The 23685-nt window shown below is 39.5% G+C and overlaps 1 protein-coding gene across 1 annotated transcript in view; it reads left to right on the top strand.

Annotated features, from left to right (window-relative positions):
• Window positions 1-359: 359 nt before the first annotated feature.
• Window positions 360-23685, top strand: part of LOC117303861 (bone morphogenetic protein 1 homolog) — a 46327-nt gene continuing 23001 nt past the window's right edge. The window contains exons 1-3 of the mRNA XM_033788255.1: window positions 360-1886; window positions 10903-11157; window positions 23410-23544. Of these exons, the coding sequence (XP_033644146.1) occupies window positions 1634-1886; window positions 10903-11157; window positions 23410-23544 (643 nt within the window). The 5' untranslated portion in view covers window positions 360-1633. The remainder of the gene's footprint in view (window positions 1887-10902; window positions 11158-23409; window positions 23545-23685) is intronic.

Genomic DNA, 23685 nt, shown 5'->3' with positions numbered 1-23685 from the left:
GGTAGACATCACTGATGTTAAAGAGAAGATACTTCTATTAGGTTTAGATTTGCATTTTGAGTACAATAAAAATAACATGGATGAATAACAAACGTACCACAAGAAAGACTGCCACTGCAACCATAAAGGGTGCGTTCGTTTAGCTTCCCTGGGTCGACCCCGGTGTGTGGTGGGTTTTTTTCCAGGACGAACGTGGGTAATATTATCTGCACAAAAAAAACCGCCACACACCGGGGTCGACCCAGGGAAGCTAAACGAACGCACCCAAAGCTAACCCACGTCTCGACAATCACCGCACGCACATCGCGTCAAAAATAAGCGATCGACCTAGGGCAAGTCTAACTAAGAGTTTCCGAGTTTTTTGGCCTTGCTTCTCTTTCCCAGCTGTCAGTGCTAATCTAACGACAGCGTGTGCATAGCCGGCAAGCAGCCGGATAACCTACGTAAGCAAAGTAGTTTCCACAAACCACACACATCCACCACTGGGACCCCAGCTAGCAACATACCTAGCACTCCGTGTTGCTATCAAGTTGACATTCAGTTCTCAAAGTCTTGGTGAGTGCGGAGTGCTGCTGGCAGCTAGAGTAGAATGCATGTCTGACTGTACAGGTTGTACCGAACAAATCCTGCTATCTTCGGTGGCTCTGTGTTCCATAAACCCTGTCACCAAGCTCCTCTTAACGGATTCATAGTTTGTTTCCTCGTCGGATCTTTTTCAAGTTCGAACCACCTTCCATCTTCCTTCGTTACAAAAAAAAACAAAACCCTGCGCTTTGGACAAATTTTTCTTCAGTTACAGACAACCGTAGCGTATCGTTTTCTGAATCGGATTATAATTAATAACTCTTGTTCCTGCTCTGTGAAAAGACTTGCTGTTGGTGGGGATTGATGTGTTTAAAGGAAGAGTGACACTCGTCACGAAGGAAGGTGTTAATCCGCAATTAAGCCTCAACAGAGAACTGACTTTAGCATACAAAAGATTGTGTTGCTGACGCTACTACGCGCTGACTTCACCACGCCTAGATCTCTAGCACCCCTTCTGCACAGAAGACTAAAGGTTCTGTGTACAAAGTCTCAGGTGCCTGGAGCTTGTCTTTGCGTTAAATACTCAACACGAAGGCTTAAATCCCAGTCAAGTAGGTATAGACTCCTAGCCTATACATAGCTCGTGCTTTAGTTAAGTTCGCTGATTGATAGAGTATGGACTTCGCCATGCCACCACCACAAGCACCCAATGCGTGCTAGATGTTGGTTAAGATACACAGGAACTACACTATTCTCGCCACACAACCTTGCAAACGTTGAAAGTTCATCAGTTCAGCACCCCTCAACGCGTGCGGCATCCCGCTAATGTTTTGAATACCGTGTTTCCAACGAACTAGTCAGCTGTTCCGATAAGCGAGTAACAAGATATAAACACCTTGCATTCCACGAGTGCATCGTAAGACTTCCAGCAGCAGTACACGGGGCGATTTCTTGTCGAGGAACCCACCACGTCAGGTCGACTAACACCAACAAATTGTACGGGCTAAGTAACAACCCTGTACACGGTCAACTTCATCGTAGACTTCAAAGATCTTTCTTGGAGCGAGTGACTTGTATCTTCTCTCATCTATCCATCGGCTCGTTGAAGATGGTGAAACAACAAATCTTAACCCAGTATCTTTATCGGACGTTTTTCGTTACCGTTCTTGGGCTGTGCTTGCTTCATGTTCGGTCGAGCGATGCACACGACTCCACGGATGATAAGGTAAAGTTAACTCGGCACCATCACCCCAAGGAGGTTGACGAAGAAGGCAACAAAGGAGGACACAAGGGAGATGGGAAGACATTCTACTGGGAGTCCAGTTTTAAAGACGAGGATTTTGCAGATCCATGTAAAGCGGGTGAGGGATGAGCTTGTGTTTTTGTTTGTTTACTAATTCTCGCTAAACTGTTTTGTTGCATCAGCTTGTTTTTCGATCAAGCCAGAGGGCTTGAACTTGGATTGATGGTTGTTGGGGGAAATAAGTCTGACCCCATTTTGATGGAAGGGGGCATGGATGTCAGTAGTTTATTGCTATTCCACAAGGGGAACTACAAGTAATTATTATCAATAATTCAAAAAAAAAAAAAAAAAAAAAAAAAAAAACTCTGCTGCCAGGGTCGAAACTATTTGTTACACTCAATAAATACAAAAATACTTTCACGAATACGAAAACAACCGTTGCTTTACCTTTTGGTCCGTTGCCTTTTCCCATCAAACATGTAAATGACGTCACAATCAGAACGGGTTCGGGCGGGGAGGAGAGGCTGGGGTCAATGTGATGTGTTTGTGACAATTGAATTAGTCTTGAAGTTTTTGATCTAATAATAATGTTATTTAAATGTGTCAACGGGGAAAATTGCTTGCTTTGACTTTAGGCAGAAATGAAATCGGTCAAAAGTATACATGGAAAATTAATAGGGTACGTGGGTGTTCAATCTACTGCAATGATTGTGTTTTAAATCCATATCCCATAATGATTATGGTTTTTGTGAATTCGGTTTTGGTTTGTTAAAACCTAAGGAAATGGATAGCCTTGTTTTGACCACGCGGACATGAAATCGGTCAAGTGCACAACATTAAAATATTAAGGATATTGAAGAACACCCACGTCATGTGGTTGGTGTTGAATGTGCTATGTTCAAAATCCATATTCCTTAATGGTTTTGGTGGATTCGGTGTTGGTTTGTAAAACCATGGAGGTAGGTAAAACCGGGGAAATGGCTAGCCTTGTTTCTGCTACTACGCAGAAATGAAATGGGTCAAAGCGTTCAAAAATTAGGATATTGAAGAACACCCACGTGGTTGGGGTTCAATGTGATGTGTTTAAATACACACCCCATCTAGACATGGTTATGGTTTTGTTGAATACGGTTTTTTAGTTTGTAAAACCAGACCCGAAACCTCCCCATCAGGAGCCGATTTCATCGCAAGACAAAATTGTCAGTATTACCACAGCGATTTGTATTGTGACATCACACTTTACTTACAGCAACTATACGATTGATTTGCAGTTAAAGGCAGTGGACACTATTGGTAATCACTCAAAATAATTATCATCATAAAACCTTTCTTGGTTACGAGTAATGGGGAGAGGTTGATGGTATAAAACATTGTGAGAAACAGCTCCCTCTGAAGTGACGTAGTTTTCGAGAAAGAAGTAATTTTCCACCAATTTGATTTCGAGACCTCAAGTTTAGAATAATTTGAGGTCTCGAAATCAAGCATCAGAAAGCACACAACTTCGTGTGACAAGGGTGTTTTTTTCTTTCATTATTATCTCGCAAATTCGACGACCGATTGAGCTCAATTTTCACAGGTTTGTTATTTTATGCATATGTTGAGATACACCCACTGTGAAGACAAGTCTTTGACAACTACCAATAGTGTCCACTGTCTTTAAGATCAACCTTGGCTCTTTGTGAAAACGGCACCAGGGCCCAATTCCACTAAGCCCATAAGCACACAAAACGTGCTAATCACAGAAAGTATTGCTAAACAGAACCAGGTTACCAGCCAAAATTACACCAAGTTGACAATGTTGTGACTGGTGCCCCACTCGGTTTTTGCTTAGAAAAGAAAACTGTCAATCAGTATTTTCTGCTTAAACAGCTTTTTGGGCCCTGATCAACATCATGCTAATTCCCAAAAATCTCCAAAGTCACGCCTTGCCCACTTTTTAGAGACAGTATGAAGCAATAATATTATATGAAAACAACAACCGACTCGGATTAAGTTTGAATTCGTTCATATAAGTATTTTGTAAACATTTTGTTTTGTTTTAAACATACATATCCTTCTGTGCAGTGAACAACTTCTGCCATAACAAAACACAGCATAATACTTGATACAAAACCTCTTACAATCATAATACTTAATACAACATTTCTCACCATAACTTAAACACAGAGAATAGCATTACCGGGTCCTACTACTTGCCGTCAACTCGCCGTCAACTCACTTGCGCCGTCAACTCGCCGTCAACTCCTCCAATATACATTTAAAATCCACAAAAGAAGCATAGAACTGTAAAGTATCAGCTCAAAGAGCATTCGCGTAAGTTTTAGGTCATATTTCAGAATAAAAGTTGATTTTTTTTCTCGTGAAAAAAAATTCTCGAAGCCAAAAAACTGTCGGCCGCCATCTTGCTTTTTCACAATGATTAGTCTTGGCCCAAGATGTCAATGATTGGTACTTTTTTTTTATCAACACAAAGTCGTTTTTGTGAATGAATTTGTACCGAAAACCATGAGAAATATGTAGTTTAGCCCAGACTTAACACTTCCGTGCCCCCTTTTTATAGATTTTTCATGTAAATTTAATGAGTTGACGGCACGAAAATGAGTTGACGGCGAGTTGACGGCAAGTCGGCGAGTTGACGGCAAGTAGTAGGACCGGCATTACCAATGAACATTTTTAGCAGCCGCTTGCAGTATCCAACAAGATCTTAGCGCGCATACAAGAAATAAAAAATTAACACAGAAGGTGAGTCTTATAAAGAGCTTGACGAACAGATTCCCTAAGGCCAAGTAAACAAACAATACCAGTTGATCGTCCGGGTATCTCCAAAAAGAGGAGGATGAGGGCCTTCTTATTTGTTATAATTGTAATTCTTTCAAATGTGGCCGCCAAGCATTTTAATTAAAAATGGCCATCAATACTGCAGTTTAAAGTCATAAAGTTGTTAAGCGGGAAATACTGATTAGCAATCTTTGCTAAGCAATTAACGAGTAGGGCGGCACCAGGGGGTCGATTTCACAAAGAGTTAGGACTCGTCTTATCTCGAGTTAGGACGAGTGACTCGTCCTAACTTAGGATTAATCTTAAGGTCTGCATGCTACAGTGCAGGGTTGGAACTCGTCCTAACGTCCTAAGATTAGTCTTAAGTTAGGTAGGAAGAGTTTTGTGGAATCGACGGCTGTTGCAAAAGTGTAAACTTTGGTAACCAGTTTCTGTTAAGCAAATTGTCTGTGCCACGTTTTTATGCTTAAACAGGATTTCTGAAATTGTGTCCTATTCCTAAGCTCGGGTTTCCATAATTGCATAAATCTCGAACCAGGTATATATGGGGTGGACACTTTGTTTGCATAGCTGTACAATGTAAGCCAATAACTCCATAATCTATCCTAATTTATGATATCAGTAAATATTGTTGTGAATGTGGAGCTGTCATTTGGCTTGTATATCAAGTAAAACAAAATGAAAAAAATATACACACAGGGTGTTAATTTACAACCCGGTGTGTCGTGATTGAATGTCAAAGGGCCGTCAATGTCAGTCACCCGGGGCCAGGGGTGTTCTACACGTTGATGTTTGACCATTTTGAACTTATGACTGTATAACCTCAAATGTTTGTTAGCACAAAACTGGCAAAACGAGGACGTCCCTCAATATACCGACTTTCGATGACCTTTTTGTGTCTGCTTTGTTAACAGAAATAATCGAATGTGCATACCCCTCTAATATGTCACAGTTTTGCAATAGTTTTTATAACGTTGAAGAAACAACTTTGTAAGTAATTTTTCCTCCACAAGTTTGAATCTGAGAAAAGCTTCAGGCATGATGTCTTTCAGGCATCTGGAAGCATAGTTTTGTGCAACAAGGGTGTTTTTCTGTCATTATTTTCTTGCAACATCAATGACCAAAATGAGTCCACTTTGTTCACAGGTCTGATATTATGCATTTATGTTGGAGTGGTTCACCTAGTGGGGATACTGATCTTGAACAAATATTACCAAAACAAAACGCTGCCATTTATTACGCCTTCGTCTTGTTCTCTTTGAAAGAAAAGGCTTGTGTACGCCATAGTAAGCACCATCCCTAAACAAGCAGGTCACCCCCAATCGACTTAAAGGGACACGTTGCCTTGGATAGGGCGAGATGGTCCATGAAAAGTGTTTGAAGCCGTTTGTTATGAAATCAGTATGGTCAGATTTGTTTAAAAAGTAGATTATAACGATCCACATAAACCTGCCTCGAAATTGCGTGGTTTTCCTGTTACTTTGCGAACTAACGGTCGGCCATTTTATGGAGTCAAAAATTTGACTCCACAAAATGGCGTGCCGTGTATAGTTCACAATGTACAAGGAAAACCGTGCAATTTCGTTGTTGTACTCTACTTTTATAACATCTTCCCAACAATATGCATTTCATATCAAACGGTTTCAAACACTTTTTATAGACCAACTCGCCTGACCCAAGGCAATGTGTTCCTTTAAGAAGTTTTCGAGTCTACCTGCACTGAGCCTGCTGCCAAATACAAAAAGTAGCTAAAAGTAAAATAAGTTTCTTCCGCACAAAATGCATTTATTAAAGTGATTTGAGCACGGGTGGTGTCTGCCTCAGGGCTTGACACCAAGGTCAATGGGAACTCTGTCATTGATTTCCGGTATAGGTAGCGGGGCCTTCGGTGACCTCATACGCCGTGATACCGTGATTTTTGACGGCATCGTCTCATCAGTCAACCGAGTATAGAGGGTCCAGGGCCGCGGAGAAAGGCCGCCAGTAAAAACGTACTGTTATAGAATATTTTTTGCTTATGTCAACAGTGTTTTGTTCTTTACCACACAGAAGTTGAAACATGACCCAAACCTCTGAACTTCTTGAAAGAAAACTTGCCTGTAAACTTGTAGTAACTCCTATTAAGCTATTTCTGTGACGTCACTCTATTTATGAAAGTACACCCAATACGAATCTACACCCAACTGTAGATCATATTCTTTGCGAATCTACACTTAACTGTAGTTTCGTTAACAGATTGGTGTCACTTTATCTCCTCGTGTTGCCCGTAGTCCAATGTCAGTAGGCATAAATGATTGCTAACGCAAAAGAAAAACAGTAATTGTTCCCGTTTTATTTTATAATAGCCGTGCATAATATACCTAGGCTTTTCCCCGTATAGCCTACCGGCAAGTCCCTGATGGGAGAGAGAATTTGTCAGGAAATCCACCTCAATAATTATAGATTGAGCTGTAGGCCTACGCCGTTATCTGCACCAGCAATCATGAACGAGTCAAGGACGAAAACCATAGGCCTATATATATATAAACCCACCATCCATGTATACACTGTACATGTACAAGTAGATGGTTAAAGACTCTTGACACTGGTCTTAATTTATTGTCAAAGACCAGTCTTTTCACTTAGTGTGTCTCAATATATGCACAAAATAACAAACCTGTGAAAATTTGAGCTCAATCGGTCGTCGAAGTTGCGAGTTAATAATGCTAGAAAAAACACCCTTGTCACACGATGTTGTGTGTTTTCAGATGCTTGATTTCGAGACCTCAAATTCTAAATCTGAGGTCTCTAAATCAAATTTATGGAAAATTACTTCTGTCTCGAAAACTACGTTACTTCAAATGGAGCCGTTTCTCAAAAAGTGTTATACTATCAACCTCTCCCCATCACCCGTTACAAAGTAAGGTTTCATGCTAATAACTATTTTGAGTAATTACCAATAGTGTCCACTGCCTTTAAAGGAACTGACTTGGTGTATCCCATAGGTCATCGAAGTTGAAGGAGAATAACTAAAGAAAAACACCCTTGGTGCACAAGTTTGTGTGCTTTCAGATTCTTAATAACTTCAGGACTGAAGTTTTTAGTCTTTCGAGACCATTGAGACGGGGACAGTTGTCAAACTTAGCTTGCGTAAAAAAAAACCTTAAAACAATTACAAACTTGATTATCTAATTAAGAATGATTACGTAACCACATTTGGGATTTCAAACGCGGCAGTCGCGGCATTTCATCTCCTAAGGTGACTTGAAGCTGTTATTGTTTGTTAACGAGTTACTGTCTGTCGTTAGTTTAATTAACAATGTTCAGCAGACAGCAATCACAGTTAGCAATGTTCAGTAGACAGCAACCACATCTCAAAGCCTGTTAATTGACTCTATACGTCTGGTGGTGCTGTCCCGTTGAGGTAAATTAGTAAGTAATTAGTAAGATGGCGGAAGATAATGTGGAGACAGATTAAGAAATGATTGAATTCAGTAGAAGAAAAGATGCGTGTCATTGGGGAGTGCTTTGGAGACTTCCCCAGATGGTATCCTCAATTTGCTTTCCCCCTTATTGACGTCATACCAATTAGGCCCATGGCAAGTCTGAGTTTACCCAAACACACCATGGGAATGTGACAATCTTTAATGCTGTATACCTACAACCGAACACCCACGAGCCAAACTATCTTCCAATCTACCCTTCGTTCATTGCGCTCGTTTATGGTCTTAAAAACAAAATGGCCGACCAACCGTATAGTCACAACACATACCCAAGGAATGCACACACCAAGAAACATGTACCCTGACGATCTCTAATGCTGTATACTTAAATCAAACATCCATGAGCCAGACTATTATCTCCCAGACTAACCTTTGACCCTTGCGCATTTTGTATGGCCGCAAAACAAAATGGCCACCGAAGTCACAATTTACCAGAAGAGCCATCTGCTGCAGCTGTATACCGAAACTCGAATTTGTTTACTGGAATTCTTAAACTTGATCAGTGAAGGGCATCGTACTCTATTTTTAACTTTTAAACCCACATGACCTCGTCTGGATTTGTAAAAAGGAAGAAGCTCTTGATCTTCAAATCTCATAAGTTTATTAGTGTCTCAACATGAGGCTAAATTCCTTGCATTGGATTCACTGGTGATGAATGCTTTCAATCAAACCCCCAAACCCAACCTCGTTCTCAGGGGTGATCGATCTCACCGCGCCATTTTTCCCCCAGCAGGCCTTGCTCGATCATAACGAGACGAGAGGTATCGATACGGCGCGCTGCCCATGGCAGCGAGGCTGTCCAAAACCATGCATGAAGTCTGTGTAGTATTCGGAACATATCTAATACCATAATTTTACGTACACACAAATTCCTGGTTTTATAGGTTTTCCTTCCTCCACTCCCCCGAAAGTTTATGCTTTCACTTCATGCAGTCCTCTTTAAAAAAAAACACATACGAGATTTGTTTCTCGTGCAAGCATATTGTGTTCGTGCTTACTGTAGCAGAAAAATGTGCTAGGTTGCAAGCGTAAAGATCTTTGTAATGCTGCCTCCATCTTGGTCATGTTCCTCGTTTCAAATATGATTGCTAATAATCATTTTAAGTAGGATTTGAAACTTTGCTTGTTGGAAATACGATATGGAAAGGTTTGCGGTAACACCATGTAATGACTATCTCTTATGAGTTGGGGTGGTTCTGAAAAGAACCGTTGGTTTCAACTCGACGTTTCGATCAATATGCTATGATCTCCTGAAGAAATAATCATTTTGAAACTAGGAACCAGACTATTTGGTTCTTCCAGCCTCCAGGGGGTTTGGTAACATTGATACCAATGGGAGAAAGTCAATATGGCCGAACCACGATAAAGGTCTTTTGCACAGGTCAGCAAGAAATTTAGGCGGCCATATTGCGTGTTCACCTTGGATTTGCATTGTGACGTCATTTATTTTTGTGTAGTAAGCAGCTCTATGAAATTGCAAGTTGTTCGTAACAATGTCTTGTAAACTGAGTGTGTCCACCGTCAATATTTTTAGAACTGCCTGTTTGTTTTTGTTCGTTTGTTTGGGAGTTTTGACACAACATTAATCTTGTTTGTTTAATGTCTGTCTTACCTGGCGGTTCTTGACACCCCACACAACCCCCCCCCCCTTCAGCCCCCCCCCCCCCCACTAAAAAACAAAAAAAAAAACAAAAAAAAACCCGCAAGAACACGTCAGCTGATTTCTTAGTGTGCTGTGTGATGAATTCATATCTCATTATTTTGAAAATAGAAATCATCTTTTGTCAATATATGGAGAATTGATGTACCATTTATAGGGTTCAACCACGGTTCAACATCCACGGGTATAGCATGCAGGGAACGATTTCTTCGAGCATTTTTTCATAGCGAATTTTTTCGACTGAAATAAATTTGTGCACACTGAACGGTAACATTGAGTAACAAATGAATTTTTTTTAATAGAAACCGACACATTTTGCATAGCATTTTGCTCTGCATGCTATACAAGGGAAATCGTTCACCGATGGGGTCTTTATTTTATGCAAGGTTTTCCTATACGCTGTTTTGGTGGCACGGCTACCATTGTTGGTGGTGGTATCGTTCAACGAGGCCAGACAGCCGGGCCAAGTTCACCAGTCACTTGGTCGGTAAAAACCCTCTCACTGATCACCGTTTAACCCTACAAAGAACAACATTTACGGAACTAAGTTCACATCGGATCGACGAAAGGGGTCAAGGGTCAGTCACTATAAATCCATAAATCTCGTGTGAGTTCAGGCCGTCCGGGGTGTGAGCTGCGGTCACAACCGTGGCAGCAAGCAGCTCAGCGGGTATTTTTTTTGGCCTAAAAATTCATAAGCCATTTTGAGATATTATGGCGGACAAATAATAACACTGTAAGGTTGGGCAAGTGTGTATGCACCCAAACAAGGGTCGATTTCACAAAGAGTTAGGACTAGTCCTAACTTATGACTAGTCCTCGGAGATAATAAAAACTTAAGGCTAGTCCTAAGTTAGGAAAAGTAACTTGTCCTAACTCGAGATGAGACTTGGTTTCGATAAGGGCCGATGTAACATCTTGAAGGGGACACCAAAGCCATGCCCTGAGACCGATTTCACAAAGAGTTAGGACCAGTGCTAAGGACTAGCTATAGGATACATTAAAAACTTACGCCTAGTCCTAAGTTAGGAAAAGTAACTCACTCAAGATAAGACTACTTTTTATGAAATCAACCCAGGGCAATGGAGGCCAATCTGTGTCCTCCGTTTGATTCCTGGCCTGCCCCCGAGTGGTTCAATTTTATGAACATCTTTCCACTCGTGAACTTTTTAATTGATTTTGTTCGCTAAATCTGTGCCTTTCTTTGTTCACAGACGGTTACCTTGGAGATATTGCCCTCACAGAAGATGACTACCGCCGGGAAGTCAACTTGTACAAACAAAAAAGGCAGGAGAGTCGAGGAGAGAGGGCAAAGACTGGAAGAGCATTGGACAAACAGTTGGCAAGAGATGAGAAAATTGAAGCGCGGGAAAGACGGAGGCAAGCTAAATTGGAGAAGAAGGCATTGAAGGAGGAGAAGAGAAAAGCACGTAAACATCCGAATCTACAAACCATTCAAATAATTGAAGGTAAGCAAATAAATTAAAAATAAACAATATAAATGCGTAGAAACAAAATGTAGCTTAGCACAAAACAGTTATGCTTACCAGCTCACGTTATATGTCACACCGTGCATAATTTGTGACTGGTATCCTGCTCTGTGCTTAAAGGCAGCTCTATGAATGATATTGGGTTCTGCAGCCGATTACACGAAACGCTAGGGTTAATCCTATCTCGAGTTAGGACGAGTAACTCGTCCTAACTTATGATGGGTTCAATGCGTCCTAACGTCTACTCTTTTCTCAACCCAGTTTGCTCTTTAATCCAACCACAGGATACGAGTCCCTACGTCACCAAGAAATAGACCCCCACTTGACCTTGTTTCTAAGACGGATCTCGGAGTAGTCGTACTTTCACTGCACTAAATTATGAGCCAATAATGACTTTAAGCATAGAGCATTTCAAGAGGGAGGGACACAAACTGATGAGACTTTAAAGGAAATTTCTCGTTAGGCACCCCCCCTGGTGGCATTGGACTTGGCATTTAGATTTGGTAATTGGTGCACTTTGTGCCACGGATGTACAGTGCACTCTGTCAGCAAAAAATTACTGGGCCCAATTTCCTAGAGCTGCTTAGCACCAAATTTTGCTTAGCGTGAAAAGGCCTACCAACCAAATTTCCATTTGTTGCATATTGCTTGTAACATGGTGTTCAGCTGTTGTTTGCGTATCCTGAAAATCACGTGGAAATTTGGTTGGTAATCCTGTTTTTATGAAGGCAAAATTTTCATGCTAAGCAAATTTTTGTGCTTAGCAGCTCTATGAAATTAGGCCCTAGTCTTATCATCAAGTAAGGATCTTTATGAACAAGCGTAAGGAGTAAACAGAAAGAAGGCACAAGTGTTTGTGCTTTACGCGATTTAGGGTACCGTCCCAGGTGGAAACATTTGACACGTGTACAAGTTGGAACAAATGCTGTGATTGGGGGATCTGCAAGTTAATTATTGTACTATTGGCAATTGTCAAAGACAGTCTTCTCACTTAGTGTATCTCAACATATGCATAAAGTATCAAACCTGTGAAAATTTGAGCTCAATATGTGTCGTCGAAGTTGCGAGATAATAATGAAAAAACAAACAAACATTGTCACACGAAGTTGTGTGCTTTCAGATGCTTTACTGAGGTCTCGAATTCAAGGCATTTGATAGCAGACAACTAGTGCGACAAGGGTGTTTTTTCTTCAATTATTCTCTCACAACTTCGAATACCAATATTGAGTTCAAATTTCCAACGGTTTGTGATTTTATGCATATGTTGAGATACACGAAGTGAGAAGACTGGTCTTTGACAATTTACCAAAGGTGCCCAGTGCCTTTATAAGACATGTCGTGATGTACACTATTTGTTAGTTATTTTATGCATGTTGAAATACATCAAGATGCATCATCAAGTGAGAAGACTGGTCTTTGACAATTACCAAAGGTGCCCAGTGCCTTTATAAGCCATGTCGCGATGTAAGTTTTGTCAAGGGGCCGGGTTTGGTGAACTGCTTACTCAGTAGCTTTTTCTACGAAATGGAAACCAGGTGACACCCTTCAATCCACAATTAAAGTTACAGCGGGTGGTGTGAGATAAAAGGAAAGAAAATGTCCACATGTTGTTGGCCAACATTCCGAAGTGTGTGTGTCCCTCCCCCTGGGCCTGGGTGGTTCACGTATCAACAGACAACTGATTGACATAAGTTAACATTCAAGAATCTTTTCGTTATGAGATAATCAGCAGAAATTAGACCGTAGGTAACACAGCGGGTATGTGAACTTCTGAGCCAGTCAGCTGATCACAAGTTTTGTTTTTTGGAGTGCTGTAAAACAATAACAGAAGCACACAGCTCTGTGTTGCAGTCCCTCTGTGGACATTCCTTTGTTGCAATCCTATTGTTTACCAGCGACTGCCTTGAGTAAGGCCAACACTGTAAAAACATTGTGGACGTGTGTCAGTCTCTTTTGTTCGGAGGTCCACTTTTCGTACATGTAGCGTTAAAACATGTATTTTGGCAATTAATCGGCAATACGTCCAAAAAAAAATCTGTGACCGTCCTTACTCTATGCTGTGACCCTACCTTTAAGTTCTTCTCCTGAGAGGTCAAAGGTCGGCACTTATCTAATAATGGCACGACATACCCTTTTCTGTCGTATTGTATGACTTACCATGAATTTAAGCAGAGAGGAATTAAGTACACGACGTTACAGGTGTTTTGATGTAGCGAACCTGGGCCCAATTTCATAGAGTTGCTTAAGCACAAAAAGTCGTTAAGCACAACAAAATTTCACTCACACAGAATGATGTTACCAGTCGAACTACCATGTAGCATGTACAAGTTGTGACTGGTATACCTGCTCATTTCTGCTTAGCAGACACTTTTCAAGAACTTTTTTTTCTTTCTGAAATTGGAACCTGTTGGGTCGAGCTTGAATCTGTCATTTTTTTGTCACATACAACCCCTAAAATGATGGACTATTCCCCCGTTGATGCAAGACACCTGCCCCGGTCATTTATCGTAAACGACGGCATGTTTGAAATAATTGCTGATGAGCTTTAAACAAAAAAACACGTAACAAAGTCGGCATTCCTAGCTCTCTCCAAAAGTGTTTGAAATTTATTGAACGCTATTTTGGACTCCTGAAAGTATAATCTGTTATAAATTAGGTTGTAATTAAAAACATAAATTGGACTTTATAGAAGAGTCAAAGTGGATTGTCTATATACATGTACATGTATAGACAGTTGTGTCTGTCTGGATCATTTTTCATTCAGTTATCCTTCGGGATTGATTTAGTGCAAGAGTTCTCCAAAAAAGTAATTTTATGAGGTATGTTTGCAATATTTTCCAAGTCAACAACATTGGTGGAAACAGGTGCAGAAACAGCTGGTGTCATTATGTAAACAAGTAATCAAACAAAGTACAAAAGCACACACAAAATAATATAATAAAACAACCCCAAAACACACAAACTAGAACCACACTTGTTAACCTTGATTGTTAGACAATAAAGCGTTTACAAAGCCGTCTATGTAGATCTTTTTAACGGTGCAGCCATCTTGCATGTCTCCCATTGATATCAATGTTACCAAACTGAGGCTGGAGGAACAAAATAGTCTGGTTCCTAATTGCAAGATGATTATTAGCATGCATTATTGTTATTCGAAACGAGGAACGTGACCAAGATGGAGTAGCTATAGGGGTTGACAAATGGTCGCTACTCGAACTTGCCTAAATTGGACAGTCAAGACGCTTTTTAAAGCGACATAGGCATTTGAATTAGAATCTGTTAAAACAGATTCTAATTCAAATGCCCATGTCGTTCGTCCTTTTTTATGTTTTTTTTTGCAGTTGCTCTTGTACTTTGCTAACCGCAGTCTAACCCCATGTTTATCATCAATGACTTTGGTCTAGCATCTAGGTTATGTATTTACCCCATTTGGGAGTACACACATACCTCCTTCAACTTTTAATACGCCACTACTACCATAGCAAATTCAATCGTCTTAACGGCACTGGAAACAATTGGTAATTACTCAAGATAATTGTGAGCATAAAAACGTACTTCTTAGTAATGAGCAATGGAGAGCTGTTGATAGTATAAAACATTGTGGGAAACGGCTCCCTCTGAAGTAACGCAGTTTTGAGAAAGAGGTAATTTCTCACTGAAATATTTGGATTAACTTCCGAGGTCTCGAATTCCAAGGCATCTGAAGTTAAAGTACTTGTTCGACAAGGGTATTTTTTCTTCCATTTTTCTTTAGCAACTTTGACGACCAAGCGAGTAGAAGTTTTCACAGGTTTGTTATCGTATGCACAATGTTGAGATACACCAAGTGTGAAGACTGGTCTTTGACAATTACCAATAGTGTCCAGTGTCTTTGCACCATAGGCACTGTAAACTATTGGTACTTAAAATAATTAAAAGCATCACAAACTTACTTAGTAACGAGAAATGGAGAGCTTTTGAGAACAAGTCATTTCTCACTAAAATATTTGAATTGAACTCTGAACTGAAAGCACACAACTTGTTCGACACGGGATGGTAACAATTGGGGTCACCCTGTGTCCACAGCCTTACACATTCAAGCATGTTATACCTCTGTATGGTTATACAAATTTGATAAGATAAAATTTGATAAGATTTGCAAGCAATCTTGCTCTAGATAAAGCAAAATTCATTTGCAAACAAGAATGCTATCACTCAATCGAGGAATCAAGATAACAAACCGCAATTTCAAAAAATTCCTTGAAAGTGACACCACCACAATTCTTAGTTTGGGTGTTTGTGAATTGTCTTTTTTTGTTTATCCCGAGTAATGTAGATTCTTGGACGAAGTCCTTCAAGTTGTACGCACTGTTGACAAGTATGTGCTTAATGCAAACACGGGCAAGCAGAGTCATTTGCTTGTTTACAATGCTTGTAAATGCTTCAAAAGTACATACATTACTTGGACATGTGTAACATACGTAAACAGACCATGTGTCAATCACAAGTTATCGCGCACTGTTTCTGGCCAGCCTGTGTAAACCCCCAAATGGTTCATGCCTCGCCGGTTTCTGTTTAACGAAGGTTGACTTTATAACCGGAGTGGCAGGTGTTTAGTGCAGAGTTAATTGGCATGAATATAAGTTTGATTATGACGTGGAACATGCCTTCTTTCTTACAACAGGTAACAATCTTCAATTATTACCCCCCTTGGTTTTGTGATCGCAAGGATTTCTTTGTGAGGGGTTGAGATAAGCTACATGGTTGGATCAGTTGGCTGTAGAAAGCTTGTGCATGCCATTGAAGTGCAAGGCTTTTCTTGTCCGCTCACAAATTTATTGACAGATTTTCCCCGAATTTATAAAACTTTTATTATATAAACTTAACACCAACTGAGTTCCTGGAACTTCATGAAGATGTAATAATGTTTTTTATTTGACAGTTAAATGAAAGGTGTTTAAAGATGAGATAAAGGATGCATGGGATAAAGCTGCTATCGTGTGCTAGGTAGAGAGATTGTTCTTTGAGGAGAGTGGTACATTACAATGCGCTTTCTTGCCCTCTTTAAAAGAAAATCTCAGAATTTATCGAACTTTGTTTGGAACGTTAATGAAGTACAAAAATGAACATGACACCATTAATGTAGGCCTAATTGATAAGCAAAAGAACCAGCATATAGGACCAGTCACAAGTTAAACCAGTGAGGTACAGATATCACATACATTTTTTGTTTTAATACCAAGATCCAAGGTGTTGACTTGGTCAATTCTAAATCATTATTTGGTTTGAACAAAGCCAAATAATTACTAGATTAAACCATGAAGCTATATGGAGGAACCTCCATGAGTAAACCATGGAGGTAGATTAAACCATTAGTACTATTCACACGACAGTAATTTAACTGGGGTCCCTTGCTTAATTTTAGCATTGTAAAGTATAGCAAGATATCGCAAGAGAACTTGGACAGCAGATCCATTGTAATCCTTTCAGACGAGGTACATTTTGAAAAAACTATGCTACAATCTAGCAAGGGACCCTTGCTAAACTGCTCTCATGTGAAAGGGGTTTTAGACGAGGCAGGCAGGTGTGATAATTCAAACACAATGAACATTATTTGTACGTGAACATTGTTGGTACACAACAACCCTATGGTATCTCAATACACACACCACATCCTATGGCTAATGGCGTGTATAGTTACAGCTTTCGCGATAGTAACAGAAAAGACACCTGCACTCGCTGACTGCAAGATGTCAAATCAGTCATCAAGTCATAAACTTGTTGTCAGAACAAACAGTTCACCTCCCAACAGGTGATGTAAACAATCTAAACTTAACACCTGGAGTAATTACAAACCCCATTTGGAGCGCTTTCATTGAACCCTAGACTTGTGCTAGTCCTCGTTGGGCTGGCTTATTGATCGTGGATCGACTCTTTGTGCAGCGTCACAATGTAGTGGTATGGTACGATCTGTACGGATTTCCTCCCTCGATGGGAAGGATGGACACTAAGGCCACTCGCAACCACAACTGAGGCAATCTAAGGACATGGTTTACCTTTGGTAATATTGGCAAAACCAGTATCTGTATGGATTATCACTTGGTGTATCACAACATATTATGCATTAATAAACCAACCTTTAAAAAGCAGGGCCCAATTGGTCATAGAAGTTGCAAGATAATAATGAGATTAAAAAAAAAAAAAAACTTACGTAGAACTCTATATGCCTGGTAAATAAGGTTTCATTCTCAGATTGAAATCTCTGGGTGAAAATTTGCCTCTTTCTCTAAAACTATCTTTGCTGTTTCTAAAAGTGTTTCATAATCTCATTAGCTTTCCCGTGTTTTTTACCAGTAAAAGTAAGTTTCAATTGTCATTAACTGGTTGAGTATCATCAAACAATGTGATATCTTATTTAGGCCTATACATGATGATTATGCCACATGTGGTAGATAGAATAATCGTGTAAACTACGCCACTTTGTGACTATTTTATGAGACAAAAAAACACACTAATAGGAAATCTACAAGTGACATACTTTAATGTGAGTCTCCAGCAAATACTAACAAAATACGCTACTAGCTTCGTCTAGTTCCCTGTGTGCATACGTTATAAAGGATACCGATTGATATCAAACTCTTACAGTGGACTGACTAATACTGTACTTCCAGCCTCGTTTTGGTTACCATTGATTGTACTGGAAGAAATCAAGATGACCGAACTACTGTAAGTGGAAAGGGAATCGGATGCATTTGGATTGGTTTATAATTAAACAATAATGGTACGGCATTGTATATAATAAATCTTCGATTTAAGCTCATCGAAAATATGTTTGGACTTCCTTTATTTAAACACTCAAAACAACAAAGGAAGATTTGAAGCAATCTGTCTTACATTTCCATCTGTGAGATTCTTGGTCCACTTTACATTTCGCTTCCTACTTTACGCATAGCGATAAGAGGTTTAAAGGCAGTGGACACTATTGGTAATTACTCAAAATAGTTATTAGCATAAAACCTTACTTGGTGACGAGTAATGGGGAGCTGTTGATAGTATAAAACATTGTGAGAAACGTCTCCCTCTGAAGTGACATAGTTTTCGAGAACGAAGTAATTTTCCACGAATTTGATTTCGAGACCTCAGATTTAGAGTTTGAGGTCTCGAAATCAACCATCTAAACGCACACAACTTCGTGTGACAAGGGTGTTTTTTTCCTTTCATTATTATCTCGCAACTTCGACGACCAATATTGAGCTCAAATTTTCACAGGTTTGTTATTTTATGCATGTGTTGAGATACACCAAGTGAGAACACTGGTCTTTGAGCGATTACCAAAAGTGTCCATGTCTTTAAAGGATTTGGGTACTTTTTCAAAATGTCCACAGATTTACATTAAACTTACAGGGTTGGAAGATAATGATAGTGGAAAGCTTCCCTTCAAATCTTACTTACTGAGGTGCTGCAGTTTTTGAGAACTGAGTAAAACAATGTCATGAAAATACGTTTGTAAATGATTAAAATAATTTTCGTCTCATTAGACGAAAATTATTTTCATGACATTGTTTTACTCATTTCCCAAAAACTACAGCACTTCAGCACGTAATATTTTCAGGGAAGCTTTCTACTATAATTTTCTTGAAACTGTGTAAGTTTAGTGTAAATCTGTGGACATTGTGTTTTTTGTCCTACAAAAGTTGCATAGACCCTTTAAACCGCACAATTTATTTAACTCCTGTATCATGCCCAAACAATAATTTCAAATTATCCCTGTTCTTTCGATGTGGGCGGTCTAATTTAACAAAAATAATTTCCCATCTGTGATTTCAAACAAGAGTACGTGTTCTTCATCCATTTCAAATCCAACACAATATCAAAACGAAACAGCTGCTTTCAGCTGAATGGCAATCACCGATTTTGTGGAAATGTTCAGCTCCATCAAAATTGTGGACCCTGCAGTAACAAGTGTAGAAGTGGTTTGCGCAAAGCTATCGAGCATTACTGGGGGTCAACGAACCGCCCCACGTGACCGTCTTGGGAACGTTGTATGATTTGGGGTCATGACCTTTGTAATGACGTCTTTGAGGGGGGTAACGATCAGGGGACTGAGTTGTAATTTTCTCGTAAAAGCTCCAGATTTCCCTAGGTGACGACCAGTTCTAATGATCAACGGTTCAATTTATTTCCATGATATCCTCAATCGTTTAAAATGACAAACTATAGCATTACAGGAGAAAAAACATATAGATCAAAGTGGAGGTCTCCTTAAAGGCAGTGGACACTATAATTATTAGCATAAAACCTTAATTTGTAACGAGTAATGGGGAGAGGATGATGGTATAAAACATTGTGAGAAACCGGTTGGAATGTGTATAACCATGATGCCTCTTGGCTTTGCAATTTCTACAAATGTCTCGCAAATTCTTGGGTGGGGTTTGAACTTGCGGATTAACGTGCTGGTGCTCTATGCCAACTGAAGTATCCAGCCCTCTGTTGGTGATACCCAGTCAGAAGCCAATAACCAAACATTTAAAAAATTAAAAAATACAAATAATAAAATATTATTAACAAGTCTAAAACCCTGACGACGTTGATTTTGGCAGCCGTGCGTCTCCCGGTAAGACTGTGATTAACTTCGTCCCATAAATCACGGCATTAAAAGTCAATATGTTGTACACACCTGGTGAAAATTATCACCAGATTCCGGCAATTTCCACCATAAATCTCAGACAATAATGTAAATTGTTATTAGAGAACGGCCTAACCCCAAAGAACCCACATTCACTCACTGCAGTTTATGACCTTCCCCACACCTCGTATTACTGTGGCTATTTATATATGCATAGGTTACAAGAGAAAACCTAACTGGGTTAGTAATTCACGGAGTTAACTTGAATTTCTTTGAAAACATCACTGTAGAATTGCATCAAAACAACGAAGAGTCGAAAGAAATCAACAACAAAATTTTGCCTTCTTCTTCTTAGGCAAACTCAATAACCTATATTTGCCTGTTGTGTTTTAAAAGGTTTTGGTGCATTTTGTAAATCAAGTTTTGGGCCAAGACGTGAATCTCTTACTTCATTAGTCGTCACGTTTTTGAGAAAAATCACAGAGAATTTTTTCAAGAGAGTCACGTTGTTATCCGTTGTTTATGCTAAAATAATTTGTGTGAAATTGTTTTACTCATTTCTCAAAAGCTACAACATCACAGCAAGTAATATTTTAAGGGAATCTTTCTATACATCACCATTATCTTCAAACCGTGTCAGTTTATTGTAAACCTGTGGACTTTTGTGTTTTGTGTCCTACAAAAAGAGTGCCCAAACCCTTTAAAGACACTGGACACTATTGGTAGTTGTCTAAGACAAGTCTTCTCACTTGTTGTATCTCAACTTATGCAAAAAATAACACACCAGTGAAAAACTTGAGCTCAATTGGTCGTCGAAGTTGCGAGATAATAATGAAAGAAGAAAACACCATTGTAACACCATTGTAAGTTGTGTGCTTTCAGATGCTTGATTTCGAGACCTCAAATTCTAAATCTGAGGTCTCGAAATCAATTTCGTGGAAAACTACTTCTTTTTTCGAACACGTCACTTCAGAGGGAGCCGTTTGTCACAATGTTTTATGCCGTCAACAGCTCCCCATTACTCGTTACCAAATTGGTAATCATTATTTTGAGAAATTACCAGTAGTGTGCATGCCTTTAATTATCCAAGGAAAACGAACCTGATGTTATTGGGTGTGCCTCCTCGGCAGCAGCATTGGCAAGACAACATTCATTGTAGGGGTTATCTTAAGGCCAAATTTCCTGTACATCTGCATGAAGTAGTTAAACATCCTCCTTCTGGTTGCAGGGTTAATCACTGATGATGATGTCCTTTCATTCTTAGTGACAGCTGTGAACGAGGTCATGGGGTCACAGGAAATAGTCCCAGCATGCACCTCGCCTTGTCGTTGCGGCAAGGACTCGACTAGTCTTGGCGCAAGACGTTCTTGTAGAGTTGGTCTCAACCTATGTGGTAATACCTAGGCCCCATCTCGACGGTCGCAATTGTTGTGTGATACTGAATTACAACGTCTTGCACCAAGACTAGGACTCGGGTTTTTGTTTCGTGTTTAGCCGAATATTGTCCTAAATATAGCTGGGATGAATTGGTTGTTCATGTCATGGTGCCTTGAATTCAGGGTCATGTTCACAACTGGGTATGGACAATCGAAGTAACACCATTTCGGAACAGCTTGGGACAAACATCCAGTGGTATAGATTGTTCAGTCAAGAGAATCAATCGTGCAAAAAGTACTCCTCTTTCAGGTTTTGGGTACTTTTTTTTGTACGAAACAGAACACAAAAGTCCGCAGATTTACATTAAACTATTACACGGTTTAAAGATACTGATGGTAGAAAGCTTCCCTAAAAAAAAACTCTTGCTGAGGTGCTGTTGTTTTGAGAAATGAGTAAGACAACTTCAACTATTTTGTCTCTTACCTGTATACAACGAATTTACGCGACTCTCCTGAAAAAATTGCTCTGTGATTTTCTCTTATTTTCTCAAAAACTTGACTATTAATGAAGCTGAAACTTCTACTGGTAATATATATTAAAAGCATCTTCATGCACAGTGCATTGAAAACAAACAAAATCAAATAATGAGCTGCTGTATATCCCCATTTTGGGGGTTATTGACCCAAACTTGAGTCCTAATTCTGTGAGAACAGAGCTACCGTGTGTTAAAAATCGATCTCGTTCTGAAGCAGAACTGCCTGTATTTACTTCTTGAGTCTTAAACACACATCCATTGGAAGGAGGAGGGGGGGGGGTGACAGTTGCACTTAAGTTTGCAACCATTTAAATCGATAAACACAAAGATTTGGTCAACGGGGACTGAACACAGGTACTTTGTTTTTTTAAAGGCACTGGACACTGTTGGTAGTTAATCAAAAATAATTATTAGCATAAAAACGTACTTAGTAACGAGCAACGGGGAACTGTTGATAGTATAAAACATTGTGAGAAACGGCGCCCTCTGCAGTAACGTAGTTTTTGAGAAAGAAGTAATTTTATTTTCTTACCAAATTAAAAGACTGAAGCCTTTTATTAGGCATCTGAAGAAAAAAATAATGTGCAACAAGGGTGTTTTTTTCTTTCATTCTCTTGCAACTTCGATTACATGGTCAAATCTTTCACAGATTTGTTATTTCATGCATATGTTGGGATACACCAAATGAGACTACCGGTCTGTGATAATTACCCAAGGTGTCCAGTGCCTTTAAAGTTACTTTGTTTCTAAAACGGGAAAATCATTACGCACATTACTGTGTGTTTGCATAGGACTCCATAGGTTGAGTGTTGTCGTTAGAGGCAATATTTTGTGTTGGTACAAAAAAAATGAATAAAGTACATGTACGACGAAATGTTACGAACCTAAATGGCACCAATTCACCCTCATTTATCTTAATTTACCTTTTTATTTTGTGGTGCTAGAAGTCTAGGAGACGGGTAATTTTGTAAGGTTAAAGGTACAGAATTTTTTTCAGGATAAACAAAATACCATGCGCCTGAGGACGAGCAGAGTATAGACCTTTTCGCAAATAGCATTGCGCAAGCGCAGACTGTTGAATGAGGTGCATTGTGGGATAGATATGGATCAAACTTGGATACCAGCTAGACCACAATGCACCTAATTCCAAGCTTTACGCGCGCGCCCAAGTATTTGCGAAAAGGTCTATATGATCGAAAAGTCGAGAACAGACAGGCTCTATTCAGAGCCACCACTCCTTCGAAAGAGATTTTCTTCAAAAGAGATTTTACTCATGGTTGTACCCGCAAGTTTGCTATTCATTTATAGTTTATAGTTACTCTTAAAATACCATTGTTTAATTTACAGTCTGAAAGCTTACTAATGATGAAGTTCATGTTAGCACCAATTCGCTGCAAAATATTTCCATAGCAAATGAAGTCATATTCAATCAAACTGAATCTGAAATCCTTATTAAGGATTTGCGGGATTTGAACCAACGACCTCCGGATAAACGTGCCGGCCCTCTACCAACTGATCAATCTATAGCCCTATAATAGGTTGAGTGTTCGGAGGTGCCAGTCAGAAGCCATACAGCCCGTAATTGTATCAACGTCAACATTAAAAGTTACGATGTATGATGATTCCTTTACCTTCTTAAAACTGACGAACTCCTTAAAACAATAATGTACCGTATTGTTCATAATCGACTCTCTTTTCTTTTGTATGTTTTCAGAAGATGAGGAGGCTGAGAATGAAACAGAGGAAACCATGGCAACGCATCATAGATCAACCAGAGCTGTGACCTCAAGACCGGAGAGGAAGTGGCCTTATGGAGTCATACCTTACATCATTGATGGAAACTTTACAGGTAACAACAGAAAAAAATAAAATAAAAATTCGAAGAGATAACACTTTTAAGGCTAAGCATACCTTTGTTTAAGAACCTTTTTTTTGTTTTTTTTGTATAAGTAAATAATATATATATACAATAAAACTACCTGTGAACATT

Source organism: Asterias rubens, chromosome 20 (genome assembly GCF_902459465.1).
Source record: "Asterias rubens chromosome 20, eAstRub1.3, whole genome shotgun sequence".
Lineage (NCBI taxonomy): Eukaryota > Metazoa > Echinodermata > Asteroidea > Forcipulatida > Asteriidae > Asterias > Asterias rubens.
The sequence above is the reverse complement of the archived record's forward strand: the minus strand, read 5'-3'. Positions and strand labels throughout refer to the sequence as shown.